The 22,947-nt window shown below is 47.0% G+C and overlaps 1 protein-coding gene across 4 annotated transcripts in view; it reads right to left on the bottom strand.

Moving 5' to 3' along the window:
- Positions 1-22,304, bottom strand: part of HTT (huntingtin) — a 191,327-nt gene extending 169,023 nt beyond the window's left edge. For all 4 annotated transcript variants that reach the window (XM_049886648.1, XM_049886645.1, XM_049886646.1 and 1 more), the window contains exon 1: positions 21,949-22,304. In XM_049886648.1, coding sequence (XP_049742605.1) covers positions 21,949-22,139 — 191 coding nt within the window. In that variant the 5' untranslated portion in view covers positions 22,140-22,304. The remainder of the gene's footprint in view (positions 1-21,948) is intronic.
- Positions 22,305-22,947: the final 643 nt, after the last annotated feature.

The raw sequence follows: 22,947 nt of genomic DNA, 5'->3' as shown, positions 1-22,947 counted from the left end.
CCCCTAGACCCAGGAGACAGACAGAGAGCTGTAACACTGGAGAAGGTACAAGACAACAAGAAACAGCGGCACAGAAAAGGTGGGAGCAGAACTAGGAGACCAGCACAAGACAGCGCAGTGGGCTTCCTGGCCCACAGAGTAAGGTGGCTGCAGTGGGTGTACCAACCTACAGTGCAAGAGAGCTGAGCACCTTCGGGCAAGAGGCTTGCTGGCAGAGTAGGGTGACTCAGGGCACTTATCAGCAGGGCTAAAAAAAGCTTTGTAATACTTGCCCAAGCAGGACAAATGCCAGGCTGAGGGCTAATGGCTGAGAGAGGAGCCTGTCCTCAGGGGGCCAAGAAAAACCTGTCTGTCCTGAGGGGGCCAAGAGGAACCTTTCCTGGGGGGCCGAGAGGAGGCCTGCTCAGCCAAGTGGAGCAAAGATAGCAGTCCCGTACTGAAGAAGGGAGCCTTTGCCTGCAGGCTTCCTGATCCTGATCTCGAGCTGTAGCCTGTTGGTCCTGACCCTGCAAGTAACCTACTGCTTCCCTAATAAGCCCATCATCATGAGTACTGTCTGTGAGTTCTGTGCAGCCACAGCAACAAACCATTAAACCCAGCAGAGAAGTAGAGGGTGCCATGGAGGGGGCAGCTGGTATCAGGATTGGATAAAGCGAGGAGAGAAGAGGTATGTCTGACCTCTGCCTCACAGGGATCAGCCTGGGGCTGATGCTAATCTAGATCCTCTCCTCCCCCTTGTGAAGACAGACGAGGAGTCTGACGATGTCACGTGGCCATTTTGACAGACTGCTAAAAAGAGCGCACATTTACTGTGTGTAAAGTATATCTCAATTTAAAAACAGACAAAAAAAGTGGTATAAAAACTAAAATGCTCTCTTCTTTTAGCCACTATATTGAAGTCTGTTACAGCAGCTTAGATTTTACCCAGTTTAAGTCAACCATTAAGAAAATTTAAGAACACTGACCATTTTAAGCATTTTAAGCATTAAACTCATCTGTCCATTACCTTTTGATTTCCCAAGTGAAACCTGTCCAAGGCCCTGACTGGACTGAATCCACACTCAGTCTCCCAGCTGGTACACCTAGCTCTCCTAGGTGGTGGCCACTCAGTGTGGCTGTCCATTACACTGGTGTCTAAAAAGACTCCTTTGCTGTTGTGAGCTGTCGTCAGGTGGGCCCTGACTCACAGCAACCCCACACACAAGGCAACAAAACACCGCATGGTGCTGCGCCATCCTCACGATCAGGCCACTGGTCCACAGAGTTCAATGATCTTTGGAAGTAGACTGTCAGGCCTTTCTTCCAAGTCTGTCTTAGTCTGGAAGTTCCAGTGAAACTTGTCCAGCATTACAGCAACACACAAGCCTCCACTGAAAAGACAGATGGTGGCTATGCACAAGATGCACTGGCCGGGAGTTAAACCCGGGTCTCCTGCAAGGAAGGTGGGAATTCTCTCACTGAACCATCAACGCCCCCATCAAAAAGACTCCTTACGGGGGTGATAATGAAAAGAAAAGGTGACAAACACTGACTAGGTGGGTCCCACAACTTAATGCCAGTCAGAATAGAAATATTCTTGATCTGAGATTTTCAGCAAAGTCTGGGAGTCTATGCACAACCTTGAAGACTGTGGAGTGTCCTCCTGCAATCCTGAAAGCTGCTCAGGGCATGACCGTGGCAAGTCCCCTCGCTCTCTGGGCCCAGCTTTTCCCATCTGTGAGTGATGGGGTCAGCTACATGAGTGGGAGTAACCAGGTACCTCTGGATGGTCCTGGCTTCCTGGAGCATAGCCTAGAGAAGGAGATGCTTCAGTAAGAAAGATAGCTGTGATAAAGGGCTAATTCTCCCGTGGACAGGGAAGGAGGCATCCTAAACAAGATGATTCCCAAGGTCCCTTCAAGTTGTCACATTATAAGAGTTTATGAAGCAGAAAATGCTCCCTGGACTCAACAAGCTGGCTCCCCACATTGAGGAAAGTGGCACGTCAATACGTCAATCATCTCTGTGGTTATAAAATTACAATGCAGGGTTCCAACGTACACAGCACTCAGCAGGGCCACCAGGGAACACCAGAAGAGGCAGGTAAAAGATGGATGGCTTTCACACTGAGTACCCAGATCCCGGACTAAGAACCAGTGGGGCCACAGAACATTTATCTATCTTCCTGGAAGTGACAGATATAAACATTAGTTTTAAAAAAGGCTTTATCTCTCTCCTCATCTATAAAATAAACCAAAACAGGACAATTAACAGAAACAATCCACCTGTTGCCTCGAGTTTCCCTCACAAGACCTACTTATGACATCATCCATGCCAAAACTTGAGCAAAGGTTTACCAGACTACGACTGTTAGAGACAGAATACTGTTTAACCCCCTTGGTGATGCAAAGAGGCTGCACTCAACTACTAACCTAAAGATTGGGGGTTCCAACCCATCCAGTGGTACCACGGCAGAAACACCTGGCGATCTGCTTCCATGAGGACCACAGCCCAGAAGATTCTATGGAGCAGTTCCACTCCACAGTCACTGACTCCAGGGCGGTGGGTTTGGGTTTGGTTGGGCTGTCTGTTTAGGTTCAGCTCCTCCGTAGTCACTGACTCCAGGGCAGTGGGTTTGGGTTTGGTTGGGCTGTCTGTTTAGGTTCAGCTCCTCCGTAGTCACTGACTCCAGGGTGGTGGGTTTGGGTTTGGTTGGGCTGTCTGTTTAGGGTCAGCTCCTCCGTAGTCACTGACTCCAGGGCGGTGGGTTTGGGTTTGGTTGGGCTGTCTGTTTAGGGTCAGCTCCTCCGTAGTCACTGACTCCAGGGCGGTGGGTTTGGGTTTGGTTGGGCTGTCTGTTCAGGTTCAGCTCCTCCGTAGTCACTGACTCCAGGGCGATGGGTTTGGGTTTGGTTTGGGCTATCTGTTTGGGTTCAGCTCCTCCTCCGGCCTCCTGGAGAATAAGGCTGTCTTATTCACCAAGCTCCCCCTCTCCAGGCCCCACCACACCCCTGCCACACTATTTGGTAATGTTCCTTTGATTATCTCTCCAGGGACTACAGACTCACTGAGAGCTAGGACCCCATGGTATCTCCATTACTAGTGTTTAGCACACCTACACGTTACAGGTGTTTCATAAGGAGCTGGCTAGTGAATGGATAAATAAAAAATGTGTTCTGTACAAGAATAGGTAAAATACACATTAAAGCTGATCACAAGTTCATGAGTCAGTCTTACAAAGAGATTCAGAAAATAAACTGTAAATATTCTTCACTTTAAACTTAAATTTCTGGAACCAAGAGATGAAAAAAGGTAGACACAGCAAAGCTTAAAAAAGAAAATAACTCTGAAGCAATCCCACAGGTACTTGAACTCAAATTCCGTACAGTGTGGAATTCAGCCCACAGGCTCTGAAATCCCTCAGACTTTAATTAAGACAAGCAGTCACAGGACCTTTTTTTCAAACCTTCAACGACCCTGACTATCAAGACTTTACTATCAAAGAGGACAGCATACTTCCTATGATTGTCACCAAAGAAGGCACATATTTTAAATTTCTCTCACCCCATCCAAAATCATATCTCAATAATGAAAATCTTTTTGGAGAAAACAAAAACTGGTTTAACACATTTCAGTTTAAATTTTTTCTACCCTTCAATAAGGTAGCCTTGTTGTTATTGTTGTTAACTGCCATCAAATTGGCCGTGACTCAAGGTAACCTTGAATACTGCCTGCAGGTAGACACTCAGAGTCTTCAGTGATTGCTAGTCTTGCGATCAGAACTCAAACAATAGTTATTAAGCACCCATTCTGAGTGAGAAACACTGTTGTTGTGGCAGGCTGCCTTCGAGCGAATCCCAGCTCATGGCAACCCCATGCACAACCAAAGAAAATGCTACCGGGTCCTGCACCATCCCGCGGAAGGCTGCAGATTAGACCTTGTAACCCTTAAGGTTTTCACCGGCTGATTTTTTTTGGAAGCCAATTGCCAGGCTTTTCTTCTCAGTCTGGAAGCTCCGCTGAAGCCTGTTCAGCATCACAGCAACACACAAGCCTCCAATGACAAGGTGGGTGGTGGCCGCATACGAGGTGTGCTCCCTGGGAACCAAGCCCAGGTCCCCCATAAGGAAGGTGAGAACTGCACCAATAAACCAGCACTGCCCCAGTGAGAAGTATAAAAACCACCAAGCTGCTACCAAAATATTCTGATTTTGCCCATTTTTCTTAGACCCACTGTTATTTCTAACATGGCTAAACATGTATGCGAGCTGATAAACGAATCACACAATTTTACTACGTCAAACTGTCATCAAACCAGATTGCAAACGCAGGCAGTAAAATAAAAACCTTATAAATAGTATCTCCTTTTTTTATTTTATTTTATTTTATTTTACCATGAAGCCCCTGGGCGGTGCAAACTGTTTCTGTGCTCGGCTACTAACCGAAAGGTTGGCAGGTTGAGTCCACCTGGAGGCACCTTGGAAGAAAGGCCGGCCCATCTACTTCCGAAAAACCAGCCATTGGAAACCCTACAGGGCACACTTCTACTCGGACACACGGGGTCGCCGTAAGTCAAGGTGACTGGACGGCACCGAGTTTGTTTCTTATCACACTGAAGAATATTCAGCTTTTAAAGGGTGAAGATCAGACTTTATCCTCAGGCATTCCAATGAAGAGAACATTAGCCAAAAATCTCAGAAAATGAAAATAAATAAATCCTTTCAGTACCATTCACTGAAAAAGCAGAAGGGCAATGTGATTAGTAAATACAATTAGCCACCTCGGAGCCAACCTGGGAAGCTGGTTTCCCAAAGCCCATTACAACTCGGCCCCCGGCTGCCTTGTCAAAGTGCCCCACCCTCCATGGAATTCCAGCCATCCAAAGTGAAGCTGTTTTGGTCCTGCATCTTCAAAACCTTCATCAGGGCACATTCTGTGCCCTGCCTGAGGCACCCTCTTCCTCTCTCATCTTGTCTCCTGAGCAAGCCTGAAGTCTAAGAAAATGACAACTACTTCATCCTCCCGCGGAATGTCAACAGATCGATGAACTGTAAGGTAAGCGTGGAAATTAGAGGGAAAATGGAACACCCCGCTCTGAGAGCAGATCCCAGAGACACAGGGAAGGAAAACGGCTCTTTGGCCACTTTTGGTAAACGTAGTCATTTTAATTTCACCTTCAAAATTAAAACATCTAAACCTCGGGCAACCTCCTCTCATGTGTAATGAAGCCATCTGCACACAAGCACACATTTCTAAGGAGGGCCAGGACAAAATCTAGGACCCTACAGCATGCTGTAATAACAAAAAAAAGATCAAAAAGCTAATTCTGAAAAAGCAAATCCAAGCCTTCCTATTTAAACCCTCATATTTACAACTGTTTTATTTTAAGATTATGCATCAAAAATGCCAAACCGATTGGGAAGCACGGATAGGGAGAGGCCTGGGTTACTCAAGGAACTGAACAGAGTCAGTCAGTGTCCCATATGCACATTGACAAGCACTTTCCCAGGTTGGGGAGGGGGACTCCGAGTCTCCTGCAGGAGCAACAGAGACCCAGGTCCTCCGGCTTCTGGTCAGCTGCTCTTGAAATTTCACCAAATACAATACTTACGTGAGAGTGTTCCTGGAAAACAGGACTTGTTCACAAAGTTTTTTTGAAGAAAGGAATCCATTCCTTAGTGGGCTAGCCCTACTGTGAAGGAATGGGATACCAAAAACCAACTGAGGATTCTGTCCTGTACTTTGTCCAGTAGAGATGGTTTAGAAAACCACGCTTAGTTTAACATTGAGCAGATTTATCTGGAAGAACTAAGCTGGCACCCTGTCCCACAGCATTCACAAAATCCACGCCAGGTAGACAGCAGACCTAAGTGGGAAAGGCAAATCAAAAAAGCTTTTACACAACACTACAAGAAAATGCTTCACGACCTTGAGGGAATGAAAAATTAATCCAAGAAGATACAAACAGCACTAACCATAAAGGAAAAATGTGATAAACTGGACTTCATTAAAATTAGGGCCTTCCGTTCATGAGAAAATACCAGTTTGTGAGCGAAAAGCCCAGCCGTGGTGGGAGAAGACAGTTTTGCCCTCATCACCAACACAGACCCCTATCCAGACCCCTCTCCAGAAAAGCTCCAAAGGAGTAAGAAAGATACACAGTCTGACAGAAAAACTGATAAGAGACTTTCACAAAGGAATCACCCTGCTGCCATCAAGTCGATTCCGACTCATACAGCAACCCTTGTAGGACAGGGTAGAATTGCCCCATAGGGTTTCCAACGAGCAGCTGGTGGATTCGAACTGTCCATCTCTTGGTTAGCAGCCAAGCTCTTAACCACTGCGCCATCAGGGCTCCTCCCAGGAGAATCACAGCAGAGGCAATCCTGATGGCAAATAAACGTACGAAAAGTGCGCAATCTCAACAGTTATCGGGAAACTGTGTAGGCATTATAAAACCGTGAAAGGTACGCACTGGACTGGCTAAAACGTAAAATTATCACAATACGAAACATCGTCAACTATCCAGGGGGACCATGAGATGTCCAATGCACCACTGAAGACGCGCCTACAACCCAGGGATTCCACCACATGGTGAAAAGGCATGTGCGCACCGCAGGAAACACGCACGAGAATGCTCACAGCAGCATGTCATCATCAAACACGAGGCTAATTTTAGCTACAATCCCCAGTAGTTCGGGCAAATGTTAGGCTAGTTGTTGTTCCATAATGTAACCTGTTAATGGAATGACCTTCCATAACGGAATCTAATGGAATCAGTCAGTTGAAAGGGGAGTTTCCTTAGGGTATGATTTGCCTACAGACCATAAATACTTTGGCAGGTGTCTCTCCTCCTCACCCTGCGCTCTACCTATCACCTGACCTATGGACACTGGGTCAGGAATTCTGTTTCATACTTTCTCCAGTAAAGATGCATTAGAAAATCTTAGTTTAACGTCGAGCAGATTTATATGGAAGAATTCAACTGGAACCCTGTACCACATCATTCACAAAATCAACTCCAGGTGGAAAGCAGACCGAAATGGGAAGAGCAGGTGTCTCCAGCCTGCCACCTGACTACAGATTTTGAAGACTTGCCAGCCCCCACAATCACGTGAGCCATCCCTTGAAGTAAACCAGTCAGCCACTCAGGGGAGAGAGACAGATTTCTGTCCAAGTATCTATCTATGGTCCGGAGGCAGAACTAAGGAAAAACTCCCCCTTTCAATTGACTGATCCCATTAGATTATATTATGGAAGGTCATTCTATTACATACATTATATTACGGAACTATATATATGTATACATACAAATATACATACACTACGTGTATGCGTATGGGCGTCTACGTATATACACACGCACACATATACATATATAAGTTGTTTCTAGGCGCTGTCAAGTCGGTTCCAACTCACAGCACCGCCATGTACAACACAACGAAACACTGCCCGGTCCTGCACCAAACTCACAATCGTTATACTTGAACCCATTGTTGCAGCCACTGTGTCAATCTATCTCGTTGAGGGTCTTCCTCTTTTTTGCTGATCCTCTACTTTACCAAGCATGATGTCCTTCTCCAGGGACTGGTCCCTCCTGATAACATGTCCAAAGTAAGCAAGGCTTAGTCTTGCCATTCTTGCTTCTAAGGAGTATTCTGGCTGTATTTCTTCCAAGAGAGATTTGTTCATTCTTTTGGCAGTCCATAGTATATTCAATATTCTTCACCAACACTGTAATTCAAAGGCATTAATTCTTCTTCTTCATCTTCCCATCCATTATCCCGCTTTTGCATGCATATGAGGCAACTGAAAACACCATGGCTTAGGTCTAGCACACCTCAGTCTTCAAGGTGACATCTCTGCTTTTTAACACTTTAAAGAGGTCCTTGCCCAGTGCAATGTGTCTTTTGATTTCCTGACTGCTGCTTCCATGAGTGTTGACTGTGGATCCAAGTAAAATGAAATCCTTGACAACCTCAATCTTTTCTCCGTTTATCATGATGTTGCTTATTGGTCCAGTTGTGAGGATTTCTATTTTCTTTATGTTGAGGTGTAATCCATCCTGAAGGCTGTGGTCTTTGGTCTTCATCAGTAAGTGCTTCAAGTCCTCTTCACTTTCAGCAAGCAAGGCTGTACCATCTGTATGACACAGGCTATTAATGACTCTTCCTCCAATCCTGATGCACCGTTCTTTGTGTGTGTGTGTGTGTGTGTGTGTGTGTGTGTGTGTACATATATATATAAAACAAACCCATTGCCATTGAATCAATTCTGACTCATAGTGACTCTATAGGGCAGAGTAGAACTGCCCCGTAGGGTTTCCAAGAAGCTTCTGGTGGATTTGAACTGCCAACCTTTTGGTTAGCAGCCAAGCTCTTAACCACTACGCCACAGGTGGTCCATCCGTTTTGGGGTTTTTTGTTTTTTTTTTTTTTTGGTACATCTTATCATCAGTAATATGTACTAGATACAATGTTACAGTGTGTGATTTGCTGCTGATGTCATCATTCTCAGATGTTCACTTGCAGATGCTCAATGTTATGATTTCTGTTGGAAACACTGCCGTATAGATTTAGTTTTCTAAACTAACTCAGGCTTCGGTTGCTTGAAAACATGGACCCAAATGTCGATCGGCAGATTCAGGAAGCAGTAAGATGCTACCACAAATATATAAAGAAAAAAATAAAAGGATCATACAGACAACTCCCACTAATTTTCTGACTAGCAACGGCATCTCCATTCCCAGGAATAATTCCAGGTGATCCAGAACCTTCCATAAGTGGAGTTATTACTGCAACTGAGAAAATATCAACACTGACTAACTCTTCATCATTGGAGTAAATTTTTATGATTTGTGTATTTTTTATATACGAATGCATTAAAATACAACTGTAAATTTAACGTTTCCAACCCCCCCAAAAAATAAGGATCAGATTTATAAAGATACTCATAATAAAAGCCAATAAAAATGAAAACTAAGAAAAAAAATGAAGTCTTCGACTTAGGTCAGAACTCACTGTAAATAGGAGATTAACTGCATATATAGGACATACATAACTGTATGTGTATGTGTGTATCTGGTTCTTTTAACTACAGAATTCTAAGACACAACCGAAGATTAGAAAAATAATTGTGGTATGTCCATATAATGGAATATTACTGTCTTAGGCTGGGTTCTCTGGAGAAGTATAAATACATAGACAGAAATTATATCATGGAAACGGTTAACGTGATTGTAGAGGCTGGAACGTCCCAAGTCCATGGATCAGAATAGAGGCTGCAGGGGCTTGTGAACCCAAAATTGGCAGGTCAGACAGCAGGGCTCCCGCTTTCAGGCTGTGAAGATCAATGAATTCCAAGATCTGCAGATAAGCTGATAGCTCAAGTCCCAAGAGCCGGAGGTCAGACAAACAGGAGGCAGCTGCAGGATCCAGAGGCAGCAAAAAGCCAGAACATCTGCTTATATTCAGATGCAGGCCACACCCCCAAGGAAACTCCGCTTCAACTGACTGGCTACTCACAGCAGGTTCCATCCCAGGAGTGATCACATATAAACACTGAGAATCATGGCCCAGCCAAGGTGACACACAATATTAACTATCACAATTATATAGCAGCAAAAATGAACAAACTACAACTACATGAGCAAATTTTAAAAACATAAGGTTGAACAAAAGAAGCCAGACACACACGTATGTGCGTATGTACATATCTTAGTTATCTACTGCTGCTATAGCAGAAATACAACAAGTGGGTGGCTTTAACAAACAAATTTATTTCTCACAGTTTAGCAGGCTAGAGTCTGAATTCAAGGTACCAGCTCTAAGGGAAGGCTTTCTCTCTCTGTCAGCTCTGGAGGAAGGTCATCGTCTCTTTGAGCTTCTGCTCCTAGGCGATCTTCAAGTGACCTGGCATCTCCCTTCCCCCATCTCTGCTTCCTTTGCTTGCTTGTTTAATCTCTTTTATATCTCAAAAGAGATTGACTCAAGACACACCCTATACTAACATAACAAAGACAATCCAATCCCAAATGGGATTATAACCACAGGCATAGAGGTTAGGATTTACAACACATATTTTGTGGAGAAACCATTCAATCGCTAACAGTATACATGCATATTTTAATCTACATGATTCCACTTACATGACAGGTGGCAAAACTGCAAAGCAAGGCAGCAATAACCGTAAAATGAGGGCAGTGGCTCCTCTCCAGGTAGGAGGAGGGGATGGTGAGAAAGACATACCAAGGGCACTTCTGGGTGCTATCAAGGCTCCAGTTCTTGACTGGATGGTGGTTAGAAGTTGTAGACACTCTTCTGTATGTAAATGATAAAAGGGGGACACAAGTTTCTAAAGCAGAGAGCTGGCAAACAAAAAGAAATAGAGAAAAGGTTTATCTTGAAGATAAAGGTAAAAATTATGAGAAGTATTTTTCTACGTTTAACAAAATATAGGCTCTAATTCCAACTATTCATTCAACAAGTATATACTGAGAACTTACTGTGAGCCAGACACTCTGGACTCAGCAGTAATTAAAACAAATACTCTGTCCTATCGCTTATGTTCTAGTAACAGGAGTAAATATCTCATAAGTCATTGTGGTAACCCAAAACCAAATCCATTGCCTTCGAGTCGATTCTGACTCCTAGTGACTTTTTAGGACAGAGTAGAATTGTCTCATAGGGTTTCCAAGGAAACCTTTTGGTTAGCAGCTGAGCTCTTAACCACTGTGCCACCAGGGCTCCCAGGTGGTGGTTTAAGTGCTAACAACTGAAGCAGGTGGAAGGAAATGGAATGTGACGTATCAGCTGATCTTCTCCTCACAGGAAGCCTAAGGGTGTGCACTGTTACACTATCATCCACATTTTTACCCAGGAGAAGACCAGGGCTCAGAGAGAGAAAGTATCTTGGCCAAAGTCACACAGTTGTTAAGTGGCCGAGCTGAAAATCAAATCTAGGGCCATAGAAATGGCAGAAAAAGAAAGATAACTACCATGAAAATATATATTAAGGTTGTACTTAAAAATAAAAGTGCTGTTTGACTAGGGGAACCAAGGTCTAAGATTTCTTCAGTCTACGGTTTGCATCACAGAAAACAAAAGGAAAAACCAACCAGTTACCGCTGAGTCAGCCCCAACTCACGGCGACCCCACGTGTGCAGAGCAGAACGGTGCTTCGCAGGGTTTTCACGGCTGCGACCTTTCGGAAGCAGGTCACCAGGGCTTTCCTTTCAGGTGCCTGTGGGTGGGTTTGAACTGCCAACCCTTTAGTTACTAGCCCAGTGCTTCTTAACCATTTGCACTACCCAGGGACTCCCTACATCATAGGAAACGGTCATTAAAGCCGAGTTTTTCTTACTAGTGATCTAACTAAATACAGTAACAATTACTAACAGGAGAAGGTGTGATTCAAAAACCAGTCTACTTAGGCTTAGTGAAAGAAGCCGAACAAAAGGCCATACACTGCATGATTCTGTTAACACAGAGCGTCCAGGATAGGCAAATCTATACCGAAAGCAAACTGGTGCTGGGGGGGGCGGGGGGAAGGAATGGGGAGCGGCTGCTAAAGGGCACAGAGTTTCCTTTATTGGGGTGATGACGTTCTGCACAACTTGGGAATGTACTAAAATTCACTAAGCTGAAGCTTTTCTAAAATGGTGAATTTTACACTACATGAATAATACTGCAGTTTCCAAGGAATTCTTTTACTTTTCTGCTTTTCTATTCTCAAGTCTCCTAGCCTGAAATTAGTAGTGCCAGGTACTTGACACTTCTGGGATTTGAAAACCAAAAGGAGAAACATAGATAAATATACATATTTTTTTTTTTTAAGGAGAAAAAAAAGGTCTGTAAATACCATCAACTCTTCCTTCCTTCAAAAGAGACGCAGAATCTGACTGCTTGTTAGCCACGTGCCTGATGCAACCACCGACATGTCTAGCTTTGGTAACTCCAGCTGCCTCTCAACTGTCTCCCTCTTCCACCTGCAGCCCCTGTTGGTCAGGGCAGCCTTTTAAGAAAATTTCATGCAATACGTACCCATTTACATGCAGCTGTACTAAAGACAGGAGGCCCCTGTAGAGGTTACCCGTTTCCCCCAGTGGCAGCATCCTGCAGGACCCCAGTGCGTCCTCACACCAGGACATTGACACTGCTCCATCCACTGACTTCGCTGAGATGGCCAGCTCTGCCTGTGCTCATTCTAGCACGAGTGCACTTGGTTCTACAGTCTTATCACACTAGCAGGTTCGCACACCCACCAGCAGTCACAGTCACAACACAGAACACATCCACCATTTCCGCTTTTACAACCACACCCACCTCCTTCCCCCTGCTCCCTTACCTCCACCCCACCACACTGTCCCTAACCCCTGAAAGAAAAAAAAAACAATCAGTTGCCTTAGAGCCCATTCCAACTCATAGTGATCCTACAGGACAGAGGAAAACTGCCCCATAGGGTCTCCAAGTAGCAGCTGGTGGATTAGAGCAGTCGAGCTCTTAACCACTACACCACCAGGGCTGGCAACCACTCATCTCTTCTCCATTTCTAAAACGTTATATAAATGGAATCATACAGTATAGTAACCTTTTGGGATTGGCTTTTTGTACATGGCATAATTTCTTCCAGATGCATCCAAGTTGTTGTGTATATCTAGTTCCTTTTTATTGCTGAGTACACAGCAGATATGAAAGCTGGACAATGAATAAGGAAACAGGAGAAGAACTGATGCCTCCGAATCACGGTGTTGCCAAAGGATACTGAATATACCATGGACTGCCAGGAGAACGAACAAACGTCTCTTGGAAGAGGTATGGCCAGGATGCTCCTTGGAAGCGAGGATGGTGAGACTTCATCTCACATACTGTGGACACGTTATCGAAAAGAACCAGTCCCTGAAGAAGGACATCATGCTTGGTAAAGAAGAGGGTCAGCGAAAAAGAGGAAGACCCCAAGAAGATGGACTAACACAGTGGCTGTAACAATGGGCTCGAACATAACGGTTACAAGGATGGCGCAGGACTGGGCAGTGTTTTGTTCTGCTGTATGTATTATTGTTATTAGGTGCTGCCAAGTCAGTGCCAACTCACAGCGACCCTATGTACATAAGGTCTGGTGCATATAGGGTCACTATGAGTCAGAAGTGGCTCAACAGCACCTCAAAACAACAGTCCGTGGTATGGACGTACCCGTGTTCACCATTCGCCACTAACAAATGTCTGAGCTGATTCCAGTTTTTGGCTATTACAAATAAAGCTGCTATGAACATTTGTGCACAGGTTTTTACGTGAATACAAGTTTTCATTTTTCAGCAATAAATGCCCCACAGTACAACTGCTGGGCTATACGGTGGTTGCCTGTTTTATAAGAAACTGCCAAACATTTTCCAGGTTGGCTGCACCATCTTGCATTCCCACCAGCAACACGAGAGACCCAGTTTCTCCACATCCTCGCTAGTATTCGAAACTGTCAGAACAGTATTTTTAGAACATTAGTCAGATCATGTTTTACCACACAGGTCTACATCCGCTCAGGGTAAAATCCAAAGTCCTTATATACTGGTGGCGTTGTTGCTGTTAATAGCCATCGAGTCAATTCCGACTTATGGCAACCCCACATGTGCAGAGCAGAACTGCTCCGCAGGGTTTTCAAGGCTGCAACCTTTCGGAAGCACATTCCCAGGCCTGTCTTCTGAGGCGCCTCTCGGTAGGTTTGAACCGCCAACCTTTCGGTTATTAGTCGAGTGTTTAACCACTTGCGCTACCCAGGGACTCTGTTGTATCAATGATATTGATGTACAAGGCCCTATATAACTGACAATCCCCATCCCACTTCTCTAACCTCAATTCCCATTTCTTCCTTCTGCGTCAGCACTGGCCTCCTGACTGGTCCTCCCATACTGAAAGCACACCCCCACCTTCCTCTTCCCTCCACCACGTGGCTTGTTCCCGCCCTTCCCGCAGGATTCTGCCTAATGTCCCCCCTCGGTGCCACTCTCCTTCAGACCCTCAGCTACACTGTGCATTGCCCGCTCCAGGGGCGTCCTCCCCCGCCAGCTGTTGTGTTTTTCTCCACAGGATTTGGCACCATGGGTTTTGTTCCCAGCGCCTACGGCAGTGCCTGGCACACAGCAGGCACTTAATAAAGACCAGCAGAAGGAATGAGTGAATGAATTCATGTGGCAGGGTTGACAGGGATCCTTCCAGGTCGTCTAGTCCAACCACTCCCTTCTCACGCTCCACTTCATCCCACACGCCCGCTCCACTTCATCCCACACGCCCGCACCCCTACCCAGCCCACTCAAATCCCTGTTCCCAGTAGCTAGGAGCTCTCCAAAAGCCCACTTGTCAGTATACTAGAATCTGCTTTTCGGCTTATACTCATCGGCCGAGGACAGGTAAGTCCCGCTGCCTGGTTGCACCTGTAAATGTATCAGCAATGCAGGTCTTCCTCCCAAAGGCGTGCAGCACTACTTTCAACAACGGAGGTAAGGCGTGTTGACTACAGCGGAGCTTCCCGAACTTTCACGTGTACGTAAGCTGCTCCAGAACTTGTTAAAATGCAGAATCATATTCGGCAGGTCTGAGGTCAGGCGGGGACTCGGCATTTCTCCCACGCAATGGCAGGGTGCTGGTCCCGAAGGCACACTTGGAGTAGCGAGGATCTGCGGCTACTGTAACAGCTACCGTAACAGCCGTCTGTAAGCTGACTCGATTTAACACAGTTACACAGGGTTCTAGTTTTCCTTCTCGGGGACTGCATAAGACTGTGTACTGAAGGTGGAGCCCTTCAGAGGTAGTTTACCAAATGGTTGGCTCACCGAGGGGGACTGCAGGTAATGGGGTAGGGCCGCCCTGAAGGTGGAGAGGATAAGTCATAGCCTGTTTGAAAGTTGGGACAATTTAAGCTATTTGCCTTTTCATGTCCAAAAGTTCTCTCTTAAAAAGAAATTCTGCAATATCATATACCAAAAAAAAAGCATTGCCATCAAGTCAATCCCAACTCATAGCAACCCCACAGGGCAGAGGAGAACCGCCCCACACGGTCTCCAAGGAGCAGCTGCTGGATTCCAACTGCCAGCCTTTTAGTCAGCAGCCAAGCTCTTAACCGCTGCACCACCAGGGCGCTGAACAATACTATATCGCTATTAATAAAAAGTATACGTACTGCTATGGGGGCGGTAGTGGTTCAGGGGTGTAATCCTCACCTCCCACAAAGGAGAGCTGGGTTCAAGTCCCAGCCACACACTTCATGTGCAGCCACCACCCGTCTGTCAGCGGAGGCTTGTGTGTTGCTGTGATGCTGAACAGGTTTCAGCGGAGCTTCCAGACTAAGACAGACTAGGAAGAAAGGCCTGGCGGTCTGCTTCAAAAACTCAGCCACACATCTGGGGTCCTAAATGCTAACAAGCGGCCATCTAAGATGCATCCATTGGTCTCAACCCACCTGGATCAAAGGAGAATGAAGAACACCAAGGTCACACGACAACTAAGAGCCCAAGAGACAGAAAGGGCCACATGAACCAGAGACCTACATCATCCTGAGACCGGAAGAACTAGATGGTGTCTGGCCACAACCGACTACGGCCCTGACAGGGAGCACAACAGAGAACCCCTGAGGGAGCAGGAGATCAGTGGGATGCAGACCCCAAATTCTCACAAAAAGACCAGACTTAATGGTCTGACTGAGACTAGAGGAATCCCAGCAGTCATGGTCCCCAAACCTTCTGTTGGCCCAGGACAGGAACCATTCCCGAAGACAACTCAGCAGACATGAAAGGGACTGGACAATGGGCTGGAGAGAGATGCTGATGAAGGGTGAGCTACTTGTATCAGGTGGACACTTGAGACTGTGTTGGCATCTCCGGTCTGGAGGGGGGATGGGAGGGCAGAGAGGGTGAGAAACTGGCAAAATTGTCACGAAAGGAGAGACTGGAAGGGCTGACTCATTAGGTGGAGAGTAAATGGGAGTATGTAGTAAGGTGTATGTAAGTTTTTATGTGAGAGACTGACTTGATTTGTAAACTTTCACTTAAAGCACAATAAAAATTATTAAAAAAAACTCAGCCACTGAAAGCTGCACGGATCACAACGGCCAGATCCTGCTGTGCGTGAGATCACCACGCGCTGGGGGCCGACTCAATGGCAGCCAGCAAGAGCAACGTGGGTACCTCTGTGGAACGACATCCGTGGTGTACTGCTAAGTGGAGAAAATGCAGACACAGTGCAATCTCAGGCACGCAAACAACCAAAAAACATATTTAATGTGTATATATAAATTCCAAAAGATCTGAAAAGAAGACATAGGAAATGTAATACGTTACTTTTAGAGAATAAGACTAGAAGGACAGACTGTGGGGAAGGCTTTGCTTTTTATCTTCTGGGTTTTTTTTTTTTTTTAACCTTTAATATATTATGTAACTCCTAGAATTTTTTTTAACTAGTTAAAAAGTAACCAAAACAAAAATATCCTCTGAAGTCTCCTTGAAACCAAACACTAGTTTAGCTTAACTAGTAAAGAATGTCTCCCTTGAGCATTATGCTTTTTTAAGGTCTAAAAAAAAAAATTAAAAAAAAAATTTTTTTTTTTTTATACGGGGTCAAATTGACAACAGGAGTTCAAAAGGTTAAATAGGAACCCTAAGGGGCAGTGAGTTTATGCTAATGGAGGTGGAACGACTCAGAAGGAGGGTGAGAATGGTTGCACAACTCAAAGGATGTGATCAATGTCATGGAGTTGTACGTGGAAAAACTGCTGAATTGGTCTGTTTTGCTCTGCATATCCTCAACAATAACGAAAAAATAATGAGTTTTTAAAAATAACCAAAAAAGGAAATGATTCCCAAAAGAGGTTCTCCATGTTTAACCTTGGGGTCAGCCTGCTGCCTGTTTCAGCAGCTTGTGAGCTAAGAACGACTTTACATTTTTAAATGGCTGACAAAAATAAATCAAAAGAAGACTATTTCAGGACTTGAAAATTAATACGATATTTAAATTTCAGTGTTACCGATAAGATTTCACTGGACATGGCCCCACTCACTCCTCTACATGCTGCCCACAGCACCATGGCTGGAGCACCTTGGGCAGAGGAGAGAGGATCAAGAGAGAACACACACCAGATCACTCAGTAGAAACGTAGGAGGGCAGAAATCTGCCTGGCTGCAAAGTGAACCCCTGAGAAACCTGTCTGCCCCCGCCCCTGCTCTGGATAGAAGGAAAAAGGCTTCCCTGAACCCACAGGAACCCAAAAACAAACAAAAAAACTATTAGTGGTAATAAATGAGTTCAGCTAAGGTTGGGAGATACCAGATTAATATACCACGTCTTGGTGCATTTCTATACATTGGTAACTAGCAATTAAGAATCAAGAAAACAATTCCATCTACCATAGTGTCAAAAAGAATACCTAGAAAAAAATTTAACCAAGGAAGTAAAAGACTTGTACACTGAAAACTGCAAGACCTTGCTCAAAGAAAACCCAATTAAATAGAAAGACATCCCATGTTCATGGATTGGAAAACTTAATGCAGTTAAGATGATGATACTTCCTAAACTGACCTACAGACTCAAAGCAACCCGTTTTGTTAACCGTCAGATCCTCAGAGCCCAGAACAGTGCCTAGAACATAACAAGCATTCAGTTAATGTCAATGGCATGAACGAATGAAAAAGCAAAGCTGTCCTAAGAGAAAGTCTTTCTGCCCTTCACTCCCATCACCTGACACATTTCTTCTTGCCTGGACCCCAGATGTGTGATCTGGAGGTATGACAGCCATACTTTGATTAAGAGGTAGCAAGAATGAGGACAAAGGCTTGCAAGTTAAGTGTAAGAAAGAGCCTGGGTCCTTGAACTTTTGCTGCACCTCCTCAAACAGACATCTTTTTGTCTTATCATAAACTCTTAGACCTGTTTAAGATATTGTAGCAGTATTTTCTCTTATTTGCAGCTGAATATAATCCCAACTGATAACTACCAACTATAGCTAAATATGGAGCCCTGGTGGCTAAGTAGTTAAGCGGTCATAGAGCTCGGGCTGCTAACCAAAAGGATGACAGTTGGATTCCACCAGCCACTCCTTGGAAACCCTATGGGGCAGTTCTACTCTATCCTATAGGGTTGCTATGAGTTGGAATCAACTCGACAGCACACAACAACAACAATAACATAGATAAATTACATCATGCTTAGCAGGCATCAACAAATCTTGCTGGTTCTACCTCCAAAATTCAGTCACTTCTCTCCTTGCCCACTGCCAACACCATGATGAGACCCACCACCATCTCACCTCATCACTGCAGTAGCTTCCCACCTGGCTTCCTGCTTCTGCTCACACTCCCCTCACTCTGCTCTCAGACAGCCTTTACTTTAAAAGGAACTCAGATCACACCACTCCTCAGGTCAAACCCTCCAGTGGCTGCCCTTAGCGCTCTGAATAAATACCAACGTCTTCATTTCCACGTACAAGGATGGTCCTATTGTTCTGGTATGGCATTCCCTCTACCTGTCTGACCTCACTTCTACTGCTTTCCCCCTCATTCCATTCCCCCAGCCAGGGACCCCCTTGCTACTCCTCAAACAGGTGCTTCGTACCTGTTCTCTCGCCAGAGGTCCCACCCACGTATTCTCACAGCTAGACCTCTGACTCTTCTCAGGTCTTACTCAAAAGCCATCAATCACCTCAGTGGACCTTCCCTGGACACCCAATCAAAAATGTCAACACTTAACCCTGACATGTCCCACTCCTCTTCGCTTCTTTACTGTTCCCCCTTCATTTGTCACTATCTAACACTGTATATTTTACTTCCATGCCTGGCTTACTGTCTATGTTCCTCACTAAAAGGGCAAGATGTGTCTGTTCACTGCTGGAGCCCTACAACTATTAACAGCCCCTGGCACAGAGAAGATGTTTGATAAATACTGATTGATGAACGAATAGCTGAAGTCAGGGAAAAACTAGTTGAGAATCTGGAGAAGAATGAGAAAGTGCCAAAAACAAGTGACAGTAACCTCATAGTGACTATCAGGACCTGTCCGAGCTCTGCCATGCGCACGCACGCCCGCCCAGCCATGCGCACACATGCCATCCCAGCCACTCGCATGCATGCCATCCTGGCAGTACTGCAGCCAGTCCCACCCAGAACTCCTGCATCCTATCTGCTGAGCAGAAAGCAGCCACTCAGATATGTCAACTGAAGCGCACACAGGGCTAGGACACTACAGTTCCACAAAACAGAGAGGGAGAGCCACAAACAAAAAACAGGCACTTTCTCAATTGCTGATGGCTGATCTTACTTTGGGGAAGAGATTTTTCAGCTGAAGCATCTAAACAGAAATGCCAAGATCCAAACTTGTGAGCAGCGAGTTTGTTAACTGAAAATTAATCACTATTCTCTTCAACAGCAAGATACATTAGAAGTAGGGTCTTTACTTACTTTATTTACAGTAATTATAACTAAACCCTATGGCAGCTGATTTCAGAGCATGCTAAGAGCCTTTAAGTTTCTATTCTAAAACACTTGCTTTAAGAAAATTTAAGGTCTAAACATTTTCACTGATTATATCTGCAAGGATACAGAAAAAACTTTAAGAGTAGTTGCCTTCGGGGATGATGTTAGGTACTTAGGAGAAAGGAGTGGGAGGGAGATATTTTAATTATTACCCTTTTGTAATTGTGGAATTTGTTAATCATCTTAATGTATTACTTATACAAAAATAATAGATTAGATTTTTAAAATAAATCAATCACACATTACCTTAAAATAATGAAACAAAATCTACCTACTTTGTCAAGCCAGCCTGAGAAGGAAACCTCTGTTACCCATATTTTGAAGATAAGCAAATTCATGTCCTGTCAAGTCAGCATAAGAAAGAGAAGGCGTCTGTTTAGACTGACCAAGTGTTTGAACAAGCCACCAGTGGACAACAGCGAGGTCTTCCTCCCCATCCCTCCCCATCGAGGACCCTGCCTAGTGCTTCCCGCTTTTACACAAGATACACACATATGCGGACGTGTGACTATAAATTATGTGCTGCAGAGATAAGCCAAACTGTCAAAAAGTTTCTCTGGATATTCAAACAGGTTTTAAGGAAAAAAATAATTTCTTTCTTTCTAAATTTTATTCTAACAATTAATCCAACATAACCTCCCTGAATCCTCATTATCTAATTAAACTCTCAGGACACACAGCAAAGATCATACAAGAAATATAAAGAACAAGTTACTAAAAATGAATCAGTCTTAACACAGTAAGACTCCTCAAGGGGCTGATTCCTGAAAACTCTTTCCTGTTGACTGCTATCTTGTACACACCAAGATCAGAAATAAAACACCTGGAGGTGAGAGAGAAGCTTGAACTGCAGCATGCTGTTGTTGTGTGCTGTATCACGAGGGCTCCTTGAAAATTGCAGCACCCATAACCCACTGCCCTCGAGTCAATTCAGACTCATAGTGACCCTGCGGGACTACTGGTCCACAGGGCTTCCAAGGGCGACCTTTTTTTGGCTTAGCAGCCGTAGCTTACTGTAGCTCTTAACCCCTACTGAACACTCAGCACAGACACTTCCAGGAAAAGCCCTTGAGTCCTATCAGAAGGTGCTATTAATGGTCTGAGAAGCTCTGCCGGCACAGTGCTTAAGGCTCTGCTGCTAACTCAGCGGTTGGCAGTTTGAACCCCCCAGCCGCTCTGAGGGAGAGAGACATGGCAGTTTGCTTCCGTAAAGATGTGCAGCCTTGGGAACCCTATGGGGCAGTTCTATGCTGTCCTATACTATGAGTCAGAATCTGATTCAACTGCCAATGGATTTGGGTTTATCAATGGTCTTTTTGTTTGAAAAATTCTCCCCAGGCACAGGCAGCGGAGATCCCTGCCTATCTAAGAGTAACAGAATGTCAGCAACGAAACAAAACAGCAGCTCGTTTACTGGCACCCCTGAGATGTCCCTGGGGTCCACACACACCCCACGTTTTAACAAGCTTGACTAGGATACTGGCAAAATGTACCCCTCATTCATCTCCCAGCAATCCGTCTCTCCCTGGGCAATGTGTCCTCCTTGTCCCCGAAGGAGACCATCAACTTTCCCTAATATTTAAGTCGGCTTTATTAGTTCCCACTGGTTAACGACAACCACCTAAGCAACTCATCTCTTCCTCCGCAATCGCGACTTGCTCAAATTCCTGCAGACCAACACCTGAGCTTACGTCGGCGGGTCTCTTACGTGACGCTTAAAAAAACGTTACTACCACTACGATTCATGAAGCAAATGCAATGCCTGGAGAATCTGGGAATACGGTCTCAAGTCACAGGCTGTTTAAAGTGCCACTTGGGAGAGCACTCTCCATTGGACGGCGTCCTCAGGCCCCTGCCCCCCCCAACCACTCCCGCCTAGACGTCCTAAACCATTATGTCATCCACTGTCCCCACATCACTCCAGCGCCAATTCCGGGCTCCCCTCGAGGTGCCCTGCGCCCCCAGCCCTCCTCCCTCTCGGACTAGCGGAGAGGAAGGGAAGCGGCCTGGAGGAAGCCAAACGGGACGTGGTCTCTAACTCCTCTAAGTTCCCTTCCTGACACACTTAAGACATCACCCCTACCCCCGTTTTTTGCAAATAAAAAGAAACAAGTTCTTTTCCTAACTCTCATCACCTAGGGAAGGCCAGAGCCTGGGGCCGTGACTTCCCTCGGTGGCTTCAGGAGGGGCCCCAGCGAGTCTCCACGTCCCCTCGCAGAAGGACGGAGACCCCAGAGAGGGGGCCCCGGGGGAGCAGGGGCTGCGGGCCCGCTGCCGGAGCTGGGCTCTCCCAGCAGGAGGGGGCAGGTGCCAACCTCCCGGGGGCTGCGAGGCCGCCACTCTCGCCGCGCGCGGGGCGGCCCAGACCGCAGGGACGCCGCTCCCCGAGCCGTCGCCCGAGGTCCCGCCCCGGGAAGAGAGGCTGCAGGGGCCCCGCGCTCCGAGCCGGGCCCGGCACTCACGGTCGGTGCAGCGGCTCCTCGGCCACGGCCGGGCCGGGCGGCGGCGGCGGGGGCGGGGGCGGCGGCGGCGGCTGCGTCTGCAGCTGAGGAGGCTGAGGCGGCGGAGGCTGCTGCTGTTGCTGCTGCTGCTGCTGCTGCTGGAAGGACTTGAGAGACTCGAAAGCCTTCATCAGCTTTTCCAGGGTCGCCATGGCGGCCTCCCGTCCGGCCGGGGCAACTCCCGGAGCCCTGGGCCCGACTCGCGGCGACGCGACGCCGCTCAGCAGCGGGGCAATGAATGGGGCCCGGGGCCGCAGCCAAAAGCGGAACCGGGGCGCTCGGCCATTTTAGAACTGTCCCGGCAGCCCCCGCGCCTCCCTACGTACCGAGACGCTCCGCGGCGGAGGCGGGGCCACGCCGGCTGGCGGGATTGACAGCCCGCGGCGACGGCTTCTGCCAATGGCCGGCCGAGGCGGCGGCCCGCCCACAGCGCCGCAGGCACGCAGCCTCGAGAGCTCCGGCCACGAGACCCAGCGCCGCGCCCCGCAAAGGCGCGGGGCGGGGCGTGCGGGAAGGGGCGGGGACGGGGCGGGGCGCGGCGGGCAGGGGGTGGGGGGAGGGGGCGGGGAGTGTTGGGAGGTGAATGGAGACAGGCGGCAGTGAATGAAGGAGGGAGGCGGAGCGCGGAGGAAAGGGCGGGACGAGAGAGAAAAAAACGAGGGGAGGGGGCGGGGCTAAGTCGGGGGGCGGGGCGCAACCAGGAGTACGGAACGTCGATGGGGCGGGGGCGGGGCCGGGGAGAGGGCGGGGCCGGGCTGGGGGGCGGGTCCGGTTGGGTAGGGGCGGGGCCGAGCCGGGGGCGGGGCATGGCTGAGGGCGGGAAGGACGGGGCCAGTCCGGGTAGGGGCTGGGCCGAGCCGGGGCGGGGCCTGTCTGGGGGCGGGGGTCAGGGCGGGGCAGAGCAGGGGCGGGGCCGGCTGGGGAGAGGGCGGGGCCGACTCGGGGGCGGGGCTTTCCGGA

This window comes from Elephas maximus, chromosome 5 (assembly GCF_024166365.1).
Source record: "Elephas maximus indicus isolate mEleMax1 chromosome 5, mEleMax1 primary haplotype, whole genome shotgun sequence".
NCBI classification, from domain to species: Eukaryota; Metazoa; Chordata; class Mammalia; order Proboscidea; family Elephantidae; genus Elephas; species Elephas maximus.
This window is presented reverse-complemented; position numbering and strand designations above follow the sequence as displayed.